General features: G+C 36.2%; 1 protein-coding gene across 4 annotated transcripts in view; it reads left to right on the plus strand.

Moving 5' to 3' along the window:
* GPCPD1 (glycerophosphocholine phosphodiesterase 1) overlaps positions 1–16,800 on the plus strand; it is a 47,228-nt gene that overhangs the window by 26,310 nt on the left and 4,118 nt on the right. For 3 of the 4 annotated variants that reach the window (XM_075035657.1, XM_075035656.1, XM_075035658.1), the window contains exons 8-19: positions 1,022–1,268; positions 2,374–2,536; positions 2,626–2,758; positions 2,993–3,047; positions 4,992–5,084; positions 6,997–7,074; positions 8,208–8,247; positions 9,009–9,070; positions 9,987–10,052; positions 11,045–11,181; positions 11,867–12,002; positions 12,350–12,510. In XM_075035657.1, the coding sequence (XP_074891758.1) occupies positions 1,022–1,268; positions 2,374–2,536; positions 2,626–2,758; positions 2,993–3,047; positions 4,992–5,084; positions 6,997–7,074; positions 8,208–8,247; positions 9,009–9,070; positions 9,987–10,052; positions 11,045–11,181; positions 11,867–12,002; positions 12,350–12,510 (1,371 nt within the window). Of the gene's footprint in view, positions 1–1,021; positions 1,269–2,373; positions 2,537–2,625; positions 2,759–2,992; positions 3,048–4,991; positions 5,085–6,996; positions 7,075–8,207; positions 8,248–9,008; positions 9,071–9,986; positions 10,053–11,044; positions 11,182–11,866; positions 12,003–12,349; positions 12,511–15,443; positions 15,545–16,800 lie in introns of all 4 variants that reach the window. The other variant, XM_075035659.1, reaches the window with a different exon arrangement.

Below are 16,800 nucleotides of genomic sequence, written 5' to 3' on the forward strand. Positions count from 1 at the left end.
ATCCTTGTCTACATTAGATGGCTGAAATCCAAAATTGATAAGATGGATGCATTCACTAGATACCGTTTTCCACTTCTGCCTAAAAAGTTGGATCTGCCCAGGTTGTTTTTGTCACTGTCACTTGCTATGGCAGTGTTATTTTTCAAGTTTGTGAAGCATCTGTGTTGTGACTTTTTTTTTTTATGAGGGTATTAGGAATGTGGACTTAGTGTAAAGGATTTCTATGGTTGTAATTGTTTCTTTGAGATATGTCTTCAGTTTTACTAGTGAATTGGCATCTAGCTAAATGACAACTGTTTACCCCCTCTGCTGCTTAGATGATTCAGAAAGGGATTACTCATGTATGCTTCTATCACTGGCATAATTCATTCTGTGTGGAAGGTTTGCTCTGTATAATAATGAATTCTGAGTCTTATAGAGAGGCATATTCTTCTCAGTCTAGGGTTTTTCATAAATTGCATTCAGTTTACTTTTAAATGATCATTTAGGATTTCTCAAGGTACTTACTAATTACTTCAGGCTATCTTGTTTATATCTAATAGAATACATTTATCTGCCTTGTCGGTGTTCTAAGAGTCGTAAAGTTGTGTGTGTGCACTTATCAGTAGCCACCAATGTCCAGGTGTTGATCCTGATGATTACTGCTACTTTCAGTGCTTTTTATTATTCTTTCAGCATTATAACAGCATATGTTAATCTGTGGAGAAAGGCTGTCTATTTGGCAGCACAAATCGTTAGTTTGGTGGAGTGCTGCTTCTCTGACTAGTACAATTTTCACATTTACCCAAGTTCCAGTCTTAGAAGTGACTTGAGCACTTAAATCTGACTAAGATTTAGACAACAGCTGCAAACTCTTGACTCTTGTGAGGGCCTGCTGTGTACAGTGCTGTCCTGTAGATGGTGGTGTTGAGAAGAATTCTTGTGTTGCATGAGCTTCTGCTCAAGCTTCTTTTGGATTCCTTAGTGTTTCCAAAGACACTCCTGTGATTTAACCATTTGTTTTGTGTTTCTGGTTGAGTAGAGTAAAATTGACTCTAGAAGGGCTAGAGGAAGATGAAGATGACGAAGAGGGCCAAGAGAAAACATCCCCTACTGTCCCTCAGAAAATGGCAAACACTGTGGAGTTCTCCTTAATAAGTAACAATGAATATAAATGTCGACACTCTCAGCCAGACTGTGGTTATGCTTTGCAGCCAGACCGATGGCTAGAATACACGATACAAACCATGGAGCCTGATAACTTGGAATTAATCTTTGATTTTTTTGAGGTATGTCACTTTACCACTAAGAAGCAACCCCAGTCTGCCTTTGGGAGTTAGAGTCAATTACCGTGAAGATTTCACTGTTGGGATAGGGCTATTGCCTGATATTCTTGATCCTTCTAGACTTGTGTAAACAAGTTATGAGACTATTGGCTACTACCCCATTTTGCAGGAAGGTTTTGTGAGTCTTCTCGATATGGCACAAAGTTTTGCAGTTTTTGCTTATTTAGAAGCAAGTACAAATTAGACTCAAATCTTAGTGTGCAGTACTGCATGTAGTTAGGTTGGCTTGATTTTTATCCTTTATCAGAGCTAAGTTTTGCTTATCTCTCTTGAGCATGAACGATGTGTATATGAGCTAGTTACATTACAATTATTTGATATTAATTTTTAAGTTACAAACAAGAGAGATTTCTCTGAACTATGGCAAACTAAAACTGGTTATTTACAAATTCTGGCTACTACATTTGTTATTTTGCACTTTTTTTTTTCCCGTGAAAGATCTTAATATTCCAAGGCCTTTTTAAAGGAAAACAACTTTTGTCTCTTCATACTGTTTATGCACAAGAAAGTTTTAAGCATTCTCTCTTTGATCTGAAAATGCCCTTAAGACCACTTATGCTCATAATTGTAGAGTGGCTACATAGTTCCTGAACTTGACTATGGTCAGGTGCACATTCTGCATGTTAGTTGCCCTCTTCCTTCCCTGCAAATTAATACAAAATTATTTTAAGCATATATATTATTCCAGTTCATCTTTGTTCTAAACGTGACTGAGGCTTTTTAGAAGACAGACTATTCCATGCATGCAATTTTGATCTGAAAAGCTTATCAAATCTAAGACTTTTCAAAGACAAATGTACATGAGTTGTGTAGATTTCCATCAACAATTTCATATTCCTGATTGTAATTTGCAACACACTGTTAACATTAAACAATTTTTAGCCTGACATTAGTGTTTTCTGTAACACACAAGAAATTTGTTACATCAGTGTCTATATATATATATATCTTCCTGAGGAGCAAGGAAGAAGAGTTTGTTTAGAAATCTCATGTACAGATAACAGTAGGTGTTTTGGGTTTTTGTTTGTTTTGTTTGTTTTGTTTTTAGGAAGATTTAAGTGAGAAAGTAGTGCAAGGTGATGTGCTCCCAGGTCATGTAGGTTCTGCCTGCCTCCTGTCATCCACAATTGCTGAACTCGGAAAGAGTGCTGGAATTCTTACACTTGCTATTATGAGCAGAAATCCAAGGAAGACAATTGGAAAAGTTAGAGGTACAGTACATTCAAGCAGATGTAGATAACTTTACTTGAAGTCATCCATTATCTATTGACATGTGAAGCATTTGGTATTTTTCTTGTAGTGGACTACATAATAATTAAGCCGATCCAGGGATATACTTGTGATATGAAGGCTTCATATGCAAAATATTGGAAACCAAGAACAACTCTAGATGTTGGACACAGGGGAGCAGGAAATTCTACAACAACAGCTAAGTAAGTTCGTTTGCATTTTAATCTTGGGGGGCATTATGTTTAGTTTCACTGACATCAATTGAGGAAACAGACAGTTTAAAATAAAAAGCTACAACCCGTAATCATTTAAGTCACTTCAATATCAAATGTGGGTGTTCTCTAAAACAAAGACTTCTGATTTTTATTTCTGCTGTTTCAATGGACTTTTGTGCTATGCTACATTTAACAAAACCTTTTTCTTTGCTGTTATTTCAGACTTGCTAAAGTTCAAGAGAACACTATTGCCTCTCTGAGGAACGCTGCTAGTCATGTATGTACACACATTTGCATGCACATAGTACTTGTATAGTTAAAACTAGCTTGGCTTGTATGCTTGATTTCCATGATTCAATACAATGAATGGTAATTGCACTGATCTAAAATTACATCAAATCACCGTGGAAATTCCCTGAGAGATAGTAAGGGAAGTAATAGCTAGATTAGACTCTCCTCAAGTTCCTCAAAAAAACCAACACTTCCATCTAATATGTTCTGGTGGTGTTCTAATACAGGGAAAAATTTAATCTCAACTCTGCAGAGACATAGGCTTGCAATAATTTTGAACACACGAATAAAATACTGGCTCTGCTAGAGTCTGTCAGCATAGTCTCAGGTGGCAAAGGTCTTGTTCAGGGACTGCTGAAAATTAGTGTCCAAAAATGAGACATGGGAGCTGAGCTGGTAGAATAAAACAGTCCTTTGTTCCAGTGCTTGCTACAATGAAGACTTGGAATCCTAAGATTAGTCTTTCAATTTGGGAGATACTAGCTTCAGGTGCTTAAATTCTGTGATTGAGGTGGTCACTTTTATTTCTTCCATTAATCTCTGTCACCGAGTGATCCATGATAAGATTGATCTAGACAATCTAGTGAGGTACTGCAGCAGAGTAGCTGGAGTCAGAAGCACATTCAGAGTTTCCTTGTTTAGCTCCTGTTTTCACAGTGAAGAGCTGTGGTTAGTCACATAAAGATACTGCTATGATATCACCTGCTGCTTAACTTGTGATTAGCCCTAAGCCTTTTCAGGTACTTCTTCACTAATGTAGATTCTTACCAAACATCTTTTGAAGTTGTTAAAGGGATGGGAGCAGAATCTGGAGCATTATGTTTACTGGCTACTGATTCTGGAGTACTGTACTCCCCAAGAGTCATAGCTGAAAGCTTTCTCTTGTTTGGAAGTCAGAGTATGATTTGAACACAGTGTCTGGAACATGCGCTGGCTGCAGAGCAAAAGAAAACTGCAGCTACTAAATTATCTTTTTGAACAGTAGTTCTTAATTTCTGGGTAGACACCGCAGGTTTATAGACAGTTTTTAAAAAGCCCATGAGAAGTATGCATTGAGGCAGAAATTTACCATGAAGTTGTCAGCAGCATCACCAGAAAAGTACTTTCAACTGTTTGCAGATTGAAAAGGCTGAAAGCTACCACTCTAAAAATATTTCTTCTGAGAAGAGGGCTGTAGAAAGCCTGTCCTGTTTTCTTTCTGTACTGATTGAAAAAGAGTATGCAAGTCAGGATGATAATTTGATGAATTGTATTCTTGGAGGCCTTTCAAAGAAATGATTTACAGACAATCAAAATAACTAAAATTGGTTCTGTGTGCTGCTTTATCTCTTTCTTTCTGGCCCTCCCTCTTTTCAAAAAGATGGTACTTAGCATTCCTGTTTGAACTTCCTTCCTTTTTAAAGTTAAAATAACATACAGTTGAAAAGGACGGGAATACTGGACGCAGCTATTTCTGCTCTCGCACGTTACAACACACTACTACTGTGTTATTCGCTAGTGACTCCAGAAGCTCCTCAGTATATGGAGTATCTCCCTGAAGCTTTGACAATTTATAGCAATTGCTTGTCTCTTGGTGGGGAGGAGGGAGGGAGGGCACCACAAAGGCATCTATGTTTAAAAACATCATCTTAGCCTTTCTCTGAAATCAAGTTTACAATACTTGAATGTTACTCGAGGGTTTACAAGATTAAGCAAGCTATATATATCGGAGCTGCATTATGGTAGTTAAAAGACTTTCCCATATGATTTTTTTTTTCCATTTCTAATCCATTTTTGAGTATGATTTAACTGGTAACAGCCAGTTGCGTTCAACTTCTGGTTGATGTCCAGGACCTGTGAATACTTTGTAACTCATCTGCAGTTCTGTAGTCCTTGTGCATAAGTAGTTAATGGGTTTTTGTTTTGTTCTGTGTTTTTCAATTTTCTGTAGGGAGCAGCCTATGTGGAATTTGATGTACATCTTTCTAAAGATCATGTGCCTATTGTATACCATGATCTCACATGTTGCATGGCCATGAAAAAGGTAAAGATGATGATATCTATATTTTATCTTTAAATGTGACCATTCCAGAAACTAAAATGCTGTGCTCTCATAGAAATAATTTTGGGAAATTAAGGGATGGAATGGGAATAAATATGCAGCATTACCGTGTGTATAAAGTAGAGCAGGGAAGTTGAGTTTTTCCTTTTGATGTTGTAGCAACAGCATTTCAGATGCATGGTTTGAGACTCTTGTAGTTATTTCTTAGCTTTTCTTTATTTATGGTTTGGAGGAAAAATGCAGACAACTCTACTATATTCAGTAGCACCTCTGGGACTCTCTTACACTGTCAGACTAAGAACTTCTGGTTGTGTCTGTTTTGAGGGAGAGTTAGTGTGAGTGACTTCTCACTCCTGCTGATACTTAAATGTATACTTCTCTCAAGTAGTTATGTACTCATAAAAACTCTAGGTCAAACCAAAGTCTACGTTGTGTGATACCCTAGTAGTGGCCAGTAGATGAAAAGCGGAAGAAACAAGGCTCTCCTTCATTTAGGGAGTCTGATTAGCCACAAATGGCTTGGCTTCCGTTGGTTTTTCTAACTGTTTCTTTAAACCTTTTTTACTTCAGCATTTTGCGCTGTCCTTTAACTGTGAGGTAAATAATATACTCCATGTCTCATTGGGACAGTAAGTGGGGCCGTGAAGAACTGCTTTTGGATTGCTTGGTGGAACAGAAGGAAAGGAGGCAGAAGTTCTAGGAGCAGAAAAGTGGCTCTTGAAAGCAAGCATCCTATTCCTTTCCTTGCTTACCTCATGAAGTTGCAGTTGTTCCTTCTTTTTTAACCAAAACCTCTTTTTTGTTGTTTTCCTAAGCATCCAGAGTACTATAAGAAGCAGTGAACAGTACTATTACTCTTATATACAGATAAGCATTCCTTTAAAAGGTGCTCTGAACAGTCCATCACAATACGTCTTAAAACCCCAAGTTTTATGAAGCATAATAATTGAATGTCTTCATAGAGTAAAGTGACATTAGACTCCTCAATAACGAGAGAACCATAGGCATAAGGACTGGTGACTCAAAAAACTACTGAGGTGCTTTTCTGTCTGGTCTGTTGCATGTTCTCCACTGAGGCCAGGATACTTGCATTCAGCAGCAGGACGAAGAGGTTGGACTCTGTTCTGTTATAGTTTTCTTCCTTTCTAGTTCTGGCAGTGAAAACAAAGATAACATGGCAGAGCAGATTGCAAGATAAGTTCTGTCTGTCTTCTTGGCACTAAGTCTGCATCATCAAACTCTTACACCCATTGCGATATTGCAATTCATAAGAAGTTTGGTTTTGAACAGTTGTGGAAATGGAACTGTGACTAAGGGAAACGCATATTCAGTGTGTATTGAATCGGTATTGTGGTATTGTCTTGTTGAGTAAAATTTTCTTTACAGTGAGGAGAGGAAGTGAAAAATGGATTGACAGATTTTTTTTCTACACCAGTTCTTTATTTTGGGGGAGGGCTATGCATATCTCAGTTATACCAGGACACTTGTCTTTTTTTTAAGTTTCTGAGACATTGAATAGACAATAATAAAGTGAACTGCCTTGGAGTATTTTTTAGTGCATTTCTTTACTTGCAAACTTTTTTCCTGAATACATTAATGGATCAAGTTTTTACTAAATAAATGTGCTAACCTTTTCTGAAGAAAGAACATTGAAGCCTCTGACTTGCATGAAAGACCAAATCCTGTTTTTTCAAATTGACTCCTGTTTTATGCTTCAGAGTGCCTGTGTTGTCTCCTGAAAACTGATCATCTTACTCACATTATAATAAGATATCACTTGTATCTTTATTAATAAAAGAGAAAAAGAGTTGCCTTTAATGTTACCATGTTAAAAACATGTAGGCTTTTTTGCAGTTTTCAGTGATGCTTAACTATGTATTATTTCTCTTCAAAGAAACTGGATACGGAGCCTTTGGAACTGTTTGAGATTGCAGTCAAAGAACTTACGTTTGATCAGCTGCAGTTATTGAAGGTATTGTTACTTTGGCTAGTATGATATGTGTAGAATTTCAAATGGTGTATGAAGCTTAAATTTTTTTGGAGTAACTATAGATAGTTTGGGAGAGCACAAGTTTTAAAAATTGTACAAGTGGAACAAGTAGCTAATTCCAAGAGTAGTATTTTTGCACCATCATTATAACTTGAATAAATTTTATTATTTATCTTCTAGAAAGATGGTCTGATAACTTGTGTAGGTGCATATCATTATGCTAACGATAATTTCTAAAAAATAAGACAGGCTGAAAGTGGTGGTAGGGTTCATTGAGATGCAATGCTTTGGAGTCTTTGTTGAAGAAAGATATCTGTTACAAAGTCTATCTGATTTTCAAATGTTTCCCTGTTAACAAGGGAGATCCAGATTATGTTGAACTGCTCTCTGGAGGTGCATGTGGAGGGGTAGAAGGGTCCATAATTTGATGGTATGGATTGGACAAACTGGCTAGAACTAATTAATTGTTTTTATTTAATTGGGTGTCACTGTATCTTCCGAACAGTAGTGCTCTGCCTACATAAAAGGGGGCTTCAGGGGATGAGACTGGGCCACTGAAGACCCAGCTGAGATATCTGTCCTCAGTCAAGGAAGCACCTGGCTGGTCCAAGAACTATATGTTTCTTTTTACTTAAAATTACTTGGCCTCCTCCTTTTTGTGGAGAGAGAATTTGAATGGAGCAATAGAGTTGGCCCTGTGCCTGGCCTGATTCTATCGCAGTATGCAACTACATTATAAAACTGCTGTTGGCCCTCTGTCTGCATTTGATTGGAAATATGGAGTCTAACATCTGACAGAGGAGAGTTTAATGTTCAGACTTCTTGACATCTTAATGTTAAATTATATTATGTGTGTTTCTACCCTTGAACATGTTTTCTGAATTTTCAGGAAGAATATTTCCAGCTTGTTTTTGAGCTTTCCTTGGAATCTTTGTTTTAAAGTTTGAAAGAAAATTGTGATGTGTACTGGGATTTCCTTTATTCTTTTACAAATTACTAAAACTGTAACCCTTACATTAAAAACAATTTATAAGGAAAATTAGTTACATTTTACATGTAGTAATATCTCTATGGGTGGAGTATTTGTTAATTTTACTCTTCTTAATGCTCTTTAGCTGGCTCATGTGACTGCCCTGAAAGTAAAAGATCACAATGGTATGTACTAGTTTGCAAGAGTCTTGAGATTTATTTATTACCATGTAATGATATATAGTCTGTCGTTGTAGTCTTCCTGAACACTTCTAAATGCTTATGGAGTTACTTTAATTTTGTGCATGCTGTAGAGTTCTTTGGGAAGCAAATACTTGCATGGGAGTTACTCCCTTGGGAAGAGGGGACAGGAGGGTAGAGGATGAATGCATAGATAAACATATATATTTGTGAATATTCCTAATAATTGCTACTAATGTTTCCATCTTACGCTTCTCTAACTACCTTTTTTGGCAGCTCTTCAGAATTGGTAACAAGAACTCTAACTGCTGTAGAGTGTCTTATTGGTGCTGTAAATTTTTGGCCTTAATTCATACCCTTTATAGGGACAGCAAAACGGCAAAGTATCTCACGCATCCTACCTGTCTGGGAAAAGATAAAATAAATAATAAGCCTTGACAGACAAGGCTGCTTTTACTGGATGTGATTCAGTGACTGAAATGGTGAGGGATGGGAAAAGCTGTTTCTGATAAATATTCTGTCAAGGCTTTTAATGGAGGTCAAAAAATTTTCCCACTGGCAAAACAGAAATTGCCAACACTGTCATTGGAGTATGTCAGTGTTAGAGGGAAGGCTTAGATAATCAAAAGATAGACCTGATTCCATTCTTTACTCTTAAAGGCCTTAAGATTTTGAGCCAGTCTTTTCTCGCAGGGATTAGCAGTGCTGCTATTTGTTTTGATTCAATATTTTGTATTACTTTTCAGCATCTTTTAAAGAAGAAGAAAACTCTGCTTTTGAGACTCAGCCATTTCCTTCTCTGCAGAGAGTAAGCAGTGAATATAGAGCAATAGAAATAATGATTGTGAAACATGAAAACATGCATTTTTCTTTCAGCTTTGCACACGTAGCAAGGGATATGTATTTTTGGCTTTAGACCGCTGATATCAATGCTGGAACTGATAACATAGGCTTTATTGTTGTTGACTGAAGTCTTTTCAGTATTTGAAAGTAGTAAGTTTGTATATCTTTTGAGCTTCTTAATTCATGAACCCAAGTTGTATAGCTCAGGATACACTCAGTTTTACAGCTGGTTAACATCTGGGCATTGTATTTTAATGCATTGACAATTGATTGCTAATTTGGGGGGGGGGGCGGGACGGGACACACCAAACCCCCAAAACCCAAAAAACCTGGCCTTTGGCAGTTCATCACATACTCTTCGCCATCTAGCAGAGCCAGACACAGAGAAATGTTAAGTGGATTTCTAGTATGTTTCCGTTTATGACTCTTTGCCAACTCTCCAGGAGGTTTTTTTTTAATGCAAAAAGTATCTTAAGTAACACATAGTCCCAAGTATGACATCCATGAGGTTGCCATTATGATGATCAGATCAAAATTATGTTAAATTCTTGTAAAGTATTAATTGTAAGGTGACTTCAAATCAAAAACACTTCTTTAGGAGCACAAAGGGGGCATTTCTCACACATGTTAAGGACTTGCTTTTGTACCTTGTCAAAATTTTGTCCTTAAGATTTTATCCATTTTTATGTATTTCCTAACTTGAAACTGAAGTAGAAGAAGGTGTACCTGTACCTTGTGGTAAGTGTTAAAAACTTAGGGTTTTTATTCTACTGTTGGACCCCATTGGTGTTAAATTCCAATGTATTCTCCCAGTAATTACCCTCATAGTGCTTAGTCGTCCTCCTTTGCTGTGGGGTCTCTTCATAATGAAATTTTTTCAGGTCCTGGAGTCTGTTTCTGAAGATGTTGGGTTCAACATAGAAATAAAATGGATCTGCCAACAAAGGGTAAGTAAATGTACTTGTGATTTACTTTGATACTTCGCCATTCTCATGGCTAAAGCTAGTAATTTGACATGGCAATTTATGAGCTACAAAGGCATAATTTGGGTTTTTTTTTTCTGACTTTTGTTTTACTACAACCTGCTATCTTTAAAACTGGGAGTGTAATAGCACTGCTCTAGCAAATGAACAAACTTACTCTTAAAATAATAGGAGGTATTTATAGGATTGAGTTCATAATGCAGCTCAGACTGCTTTTAGTAGAAGATGCTTTTTAAAGTCAATGGATCACAACAGGTGAGGCATGCTATACATGGGAAAAGTGACAAGAAATTCAAACTCTCCTGGCCTGGTGCAGGAGCAGCTACAGCATGGGCAGTAATGAATGCAACTGTTTTCTTCTAGTCAGCAGTACTGTGGACTCAGCTGGATTGCTTAGCACTCGGTCTAGAAGGAAACTGTTGTCAAGGCTAGGTCTGGAAGCCTGGAGTGGGTGAAAGAAACTACATAGAGTGGCAGGTGGAAGTCCATATGCATGGAGACATGTTAGTACTCTGAGACAGGTCACCTACAGAAAGACTGGTACCTGCTATTCTCAAAGACAAAGGATATCTCATTTATTTCTACAAATCTTATTATTGCCTTTTTATATTTAGAAATAGCAATACAAAATATCTGTAATAGTTTTTAGTTATCTTTCATGGAATTCCTTTGTGTTTTTGAAATTAGAAAAGGCTTCCTAGAAACTCTTTCCTTGGATGGGAAGACAGTGAATTTTTCAGTGCATCTTATTGCTGTTAGAATTCAGCTGCACCTCACAGACTGACAGTCATGTAGAGCTGTAACTAGCATTCAGTAGACTGAAGGAGTGACTTCTGTATTCAGACTGGGAAGCTGAATTCTCATTTTGCTCAGGTTCAATGAGAGATTGTTGCTGGTTAAAATAATTTTAGTAAGCATTAATTTAAATGGCTGAAACTTGTCCTTTCTTTTTCTAGGATGGACAGTGGGATGGCAACTTGTCAACTTACTTTGATATGAACCTCTTTCTAGATATCATTCTGAAAACTGTTTTGATGAATGCTGGAAGAAGAAGAATTGTATTTTCTTCTTTTAATGCTGATATTTGTACAATGTAAGTTAAGAGATAAATAATGTATTTGTTTGTTTTGTTTTGTTTGGTAAAATTTAATTTGGACATAAGAATACCCAACAGGAAAGAAATAAAACATGTTTTGATTAGACCTAAACTTTCAGTGCCAAAATAGTTGGGAATTGAAATGAGATCACTTTGCCATCTGAGCTGTGCCAAAAATAAAATAGGAGAACAAAGTCAAAGTAGAGATTTTGTGAAGAGTGCATAACACGTTTAATCCCAAAACTTTGCTTCCATCTGTTGTCATTTCATACCATTGTACTGGTATCCGACTTGAAAAATACGTTAGTAAGGTTAGGTGTTGTATATCAACCACATTTAGAAATTCTTATCATGAATCTTCATTTTACTCTAACATGCACTTAAGAAGAAAACTACAGAATTGAACCATCTTCAAGGATTTTATATAAACATTTTGAGGATGTGGATCTGAGTTCAACTTGGAAGTCTAGCTTCCCTTAAACTGTATGTTAATCTCCAATAGTGGAAAAAGGAACAGTTGGAGCAGTTTGTCACGTAACTTGATACTAAACTGTAGTACCATCTTGTTGCACCAGCTAGGAACTAGAACGTGCAGTAAAGAGTGTAATTCTCCTCAAACAGTAAGACTGAATTCCCCTGCTTTTTAACACATTTGCTCCTTGCAAACTTTTTGTTCTAATAGGGTTCGGCATAAGCAAAACAAGTATCCTGTATTATTTCTCACCCAAGGAGAATCTAAACTCTATCCAGAACTTATGGATCTTAGATCTCGTACAACTCCAATTGCCATTACTTTTGCACAGTTTGAAAACTTGCTGGTAAGCTGACAAGTTCTGGTATTACTCTGCAGTAAAATGAAACTAAATTATTACTACTTGTTGCAAATCTATTGGTTTTGACACTAATGCTTAAAATTACTACTAGCCTTATAAAAGAAATAAACTAACAGTTGGTAACTGCCAAAATAATGTCCTTTGCTTCCAATGTCTGTTTAATTCAGTGTTTAAAAAATAGTGCTATCAGTAAACTCTTTAGTTGTATTAAATTATTTTTTATTATTATGGATGAAGTTGTAAGGAGCTGCAAATGTCAAAAGATTAAAAAAACCCCTGATGTGACAGTGTTTCAGAAACATGGATTTTAACTGAAGCCTTTTGTGTTTCAGGGAATTAATGTGCACTCTGAAGATCTGCTGAGGAATCCGTCGTTTATTAAAAGGGCCAAATCTAAAGGCCTAGTTATTTTTTCATGGGGGGATGATGCAAATGACCCAGATAACAGGAAGAGGTTGAGAGAATATGGTGTTCATGGGCTAATATATGACAGGTACTTAAATTGTGTTTTTAAAATAATAATAATGATAAAACTGAGAAACTATTGTATCCCGATTCTTGTGAAATTTCACATTGCTTTTTGGTTGACTGGGTGCAGACTATCTTCCTTTTGTACTGTAAGTACTGGAAGCTCATAAACCCAGTTCAAGAAAAAGACTAACATTAATTCTTCCTCTTTCAGGTATATATGAAACAAAATAACTTTTGTTTCTCTGCAGATTAACATAAATGTAATTTGATTCTTTAAAGAACTAGTGCATGGCATACACATTTAACATGATATTAACATTCTTGATGGCAATTTTTAAACTCTGTACATGACACAATGAGGACAATGTTATTTAATTGTTTGGCCAAATTATGTCTACAGCTTTCTACGTGTAGTTATGCAAATAGTTAACACAACTTAAATGAATTATTTTAAGTTAATTTTTTGCCAACCTTCTGTTTGTTTCAAAGCTGTGAATTCACCGTTTTTCCTATTAAAATTAGCTTGGAGTGACTCCAAGGGTAAACTGTCAAATTAATCACTTCAGAAAGTAGTTATTATATCTGCACAATTCAGGTGGACATCAGAATACCATGGTCAATCTTTGAACAAAAGCGTTGTTTTAGTTCCTTACAAAACCCAAAAGTTTTAGCTCTTTTATCATAAAAGATGTGAAACTCATTATTACAAGATGATGATTAATTTGGGGAGATGTATTAAATTAGAATTTCTGATAGATGACAAAGAATATGTAATTCGAAAAGCATTGAGTGTAACTGAACTGTCAAATTATAGAAGACTTTCAAGCCTCCTGCTTTAGCAAGAGCATTGCTTTGCATATTGTTTTACCAAAAAAAAAAAAGGGGGTGGGGTGGGGGAATCAAGCAATTGTGAAGGGCTCTGTTTTATAAAGTGAAAACTGAGAGTCAAGTAAACATATATAGAGGCAAGAAATCAAATATGTTTGCTTTTAGAGCTCTAGGCTCCCAGTGTGTGTAAAAAAAAAAAGTTAACTCCCTTCAATCTATTTTTGACTACCTAGAGGCCTTCCAGAGTGGTGGGTCCAGTGCTTCTCTGGTTTGCCAGAGGTCTCCCTTCTTGTACTGTATAGAATGTCTTCTCCTTTTCACTGGTAGTAAAAAGGAGTAATAAGATTTTTACATTGGGGATCAGCTTCAGACTGAAGTAATTGAAACATAAGTTCTTTTTCCTGCTACAGCAGCGCTACATGTTGTACCTCTCCTACAACTGAATCTTGAGTCCCCTTTAGTAGATGAAAAATCTCTGGACTAGTATGCAGAGGAAATGGACTCTTTATTGTACAGTCATAGGGCTGTTACGAAATTTGATCCTATGGTATGCATAACCTGAAGTGATAAATTATTGGTCTATAGACAGGTGGGGTGTTTTAATCAAATATTACTGCATAAAGTGTTCTTATGAAATGTCTGTTCATCTGATGTCTACTATAATCCAGTCTTCTATAGTTCTTAACTACTCCTGATATAATAGATATGCACTACTATGGTAAAATAGTAAAGCAGGTGACAGCCTTATTTCTGACTTCTTGTTGCTTTTTAGATGCTTAATTCCTCAACACTGCTTAAGTAATGTTGCATTTATCTCAAGGCTGCAAGTCTGCTACATGTCATCTTATGTTCTCTTTTGTACTGTTTAGTGTGTTTTAAGTTGCAGTATGATAGCAGAACACCTTTTACCTCAGGTTTTGATGACTAACCAATTCACTGGAATTGCTTATAGGCTGAATTCCCTTGTGGATTTAACTGAACAAAAAATTCTTAACCTTCCTGCACTATTTAGACCATCTAGATTCTTAATAGTATTCATCTCTCCTCTGTATTTCTTCCACCTTGTTGACATCTTTACACTTTATTGAGAGGAACCCCAAAACTAATATTAATTCCAAAGCTGTTTAAAAAAACCAGTAGTTCAGTAGTGCGTTTTTTCTTTCTTTTTCAAGTTACAAACTGCAATTGAGTAGCAAACAACTATCTCATTTCAGTAGAATTGTTGCAGGCTTGTTAACTCTAGTTTCTAAATGTTACTGACTCTTTTTTTTCTGTAGGCCAAAACAAATACTGGAATGTTCCTTTACAATTCTTAATTATTTTTCAAAATTTACTAATTGTCTGAATAAAATTAAATTTAATCTTAATGTAGGTTCCTTAGAAGGAACATGACACTTTATGAAAATTGCATCAGATATCTCAAGCTGGACATTTTGAAATGCAGGTGGTACCTGCAAGTCCTGGATGGCATGTCTAAATGTAAAACCTGGCAGCAAGTGTTTACATTCACAGTTGGAACTGCTGGGTAAAGAGGCAGCCTTTCAAATCATTTGAGAGTATGAAGTTAATATCAAGAGTTTAAATTGTCAAAAGCTTAAATAGGTATGGTATAAGCATCCATATTCTGTGCTGTTTGAAGTTTAGAAATAGATAAATTCAAAACTACTGTGAAGCAGAACTTGAGAGAGATGTACATGCCTGTTTCAAGGTCTAGAAATAAGTAGGCATTGCAGGAATCTGTTTATTAGTGTAAAGCCTATTTATGCTTTGGTTGCATCTTCAAATTCCAGAATATTTCCAGGGCTGAATCAAGATGTGCTTCTTCCATGGCTTCTGCAGAATTTTTGTTCTCTGGACTTAAGACCAAGTCTAGTTATTTATCAAAAATTGCTGTGCCTGGTGTTTTGTGTTGCTGTTTACTAGACCTTTACTTAAACCATCTTAATAGGTGTTATTTGTCTGAAAAAGCTAGGAGGTGAATACAGGAGTTTTAATGACTTTTAGGTTGCTTGGATATGGTCCTGAGATACTGTTATTGCATGTGGTAATTATTTCAAAGATTATGAACTGTCTGGGTAGAGATGATTTCTGTAAGTTATTTTTTTTGAACTTTAATCATCCATGTAGAATTGAGCAAAACATTGTAGCCACTTGCGAAGATGGCAGAAAAACTGTGTCCTGAATACCAAAAGTTGCTGATACCAAGTGTCGGGCAAAAAAAACCGCAGGTAGGGGGTCTGACTTTGTTTTGCATGGAGAAAAACTGCAAGACTAAATCTGGGAAGCTTACAAATGCCAACACTATTAAAAGAATGATCTCACTGGGGCAAGGGGAAGATTTCTCCCCCCCCCCCCCCCAGTCCTTTCTCCACTTGGGCTGCAGATTATTAGACATACCCAAAGTCATTAAAGCAAATGGATGGTCTAGTGCAGGGATAATATTCTGCTTTCTTCCTGTGTTCAGCTAGCATTCATCTCAGTATCTAAAATATCCAAACTACTTGTGTTAAAAGGGCAACCTACAGAAAAGGTGCCACCTCTGCCTCCAGGCTTCTATTTGGGCCCTAATCCAGAAAAGTATTTTAAATGCATGACTGGGTATCCTCTGTTCACACAGAAAACTAAATCTCATGCTTAAAACACTTTTAATTCGATGTTTATATTTTACTTAGAGAAGAAACTTTAACCTGTTGTAGTGAAATTCTCTGGATTGGCAAAAATTTTGAATTTTAAAGCAGGATTTGTGGGGTGATTTATCTGGTATTTTTCTCCTGGATAAGCTTTGTAAACAGTCCAGGAAATATTTCTCTGAATATACTTAACTCAGTAAGAACAATGCAGTTTTATGTTTTTATACCAGCTGTACATTAAATACCAACGTGGAGAGGGGGTGGTTGCTAACTTACTCTTGCATTTTTTTTTTAAGTCACTTTACATGATCTGAGTTCTGTTTGTTGAATAATACATAGAGCTGCATGAAAACATTAAATTGGTAATCCTCAAACATTTATGCTGAAAGCTTTTCCATGAGAATCTTCAGTGTGTTAGTCTCCTCTCTAAACACTACAGTTTCTTACAGCTGTGTTGCATTTGCAGACTCCAGACAAAAGCTCTATGCTCTATTAGTATTACTAACTTTGAAAACTAACACAAATTCAGCTGGCAATAAAGGCAAAAGCAGTCAAAACAATTCTCAAAACTAGAAGACTGTCTAAATCTGTGCCATTTTATTTGCCTGAAACTGAATGTTAGTTAAATAAGAGCATGGATATATGTAGGAAGTTAACTAGTATTAGCTGATTTATAATTTAATCTACTCAATGATTGAATTAAGATGCTATGCAATGGCAGTCTAAGTGTTTCCTATTCTGCAAATTGTAAAGTAAACTCAAGTTTACCTTGAGATATAAAGAAAAATGAAATGTTTTAATCAAAAGCTTCAGAAAATCTTTTTAGCATGAAAACAGTATTTCAGTGCTGCTGA

The sequence above is a fragment of the Buteo buteo genome, chromosome 9 (genome assembly GCF_964188355.1).
Source record: "Buteo buteo chromosome 9, bButBut1.hap1.1, whole genome shotgun sequence".
In the NCBI taxonomy this organism is placed as follows: Eukaryota; Metazoa; Chordata; class Aves; order Accipitriformes; family Accipitridae; genus Buteo; species Buteo buteo.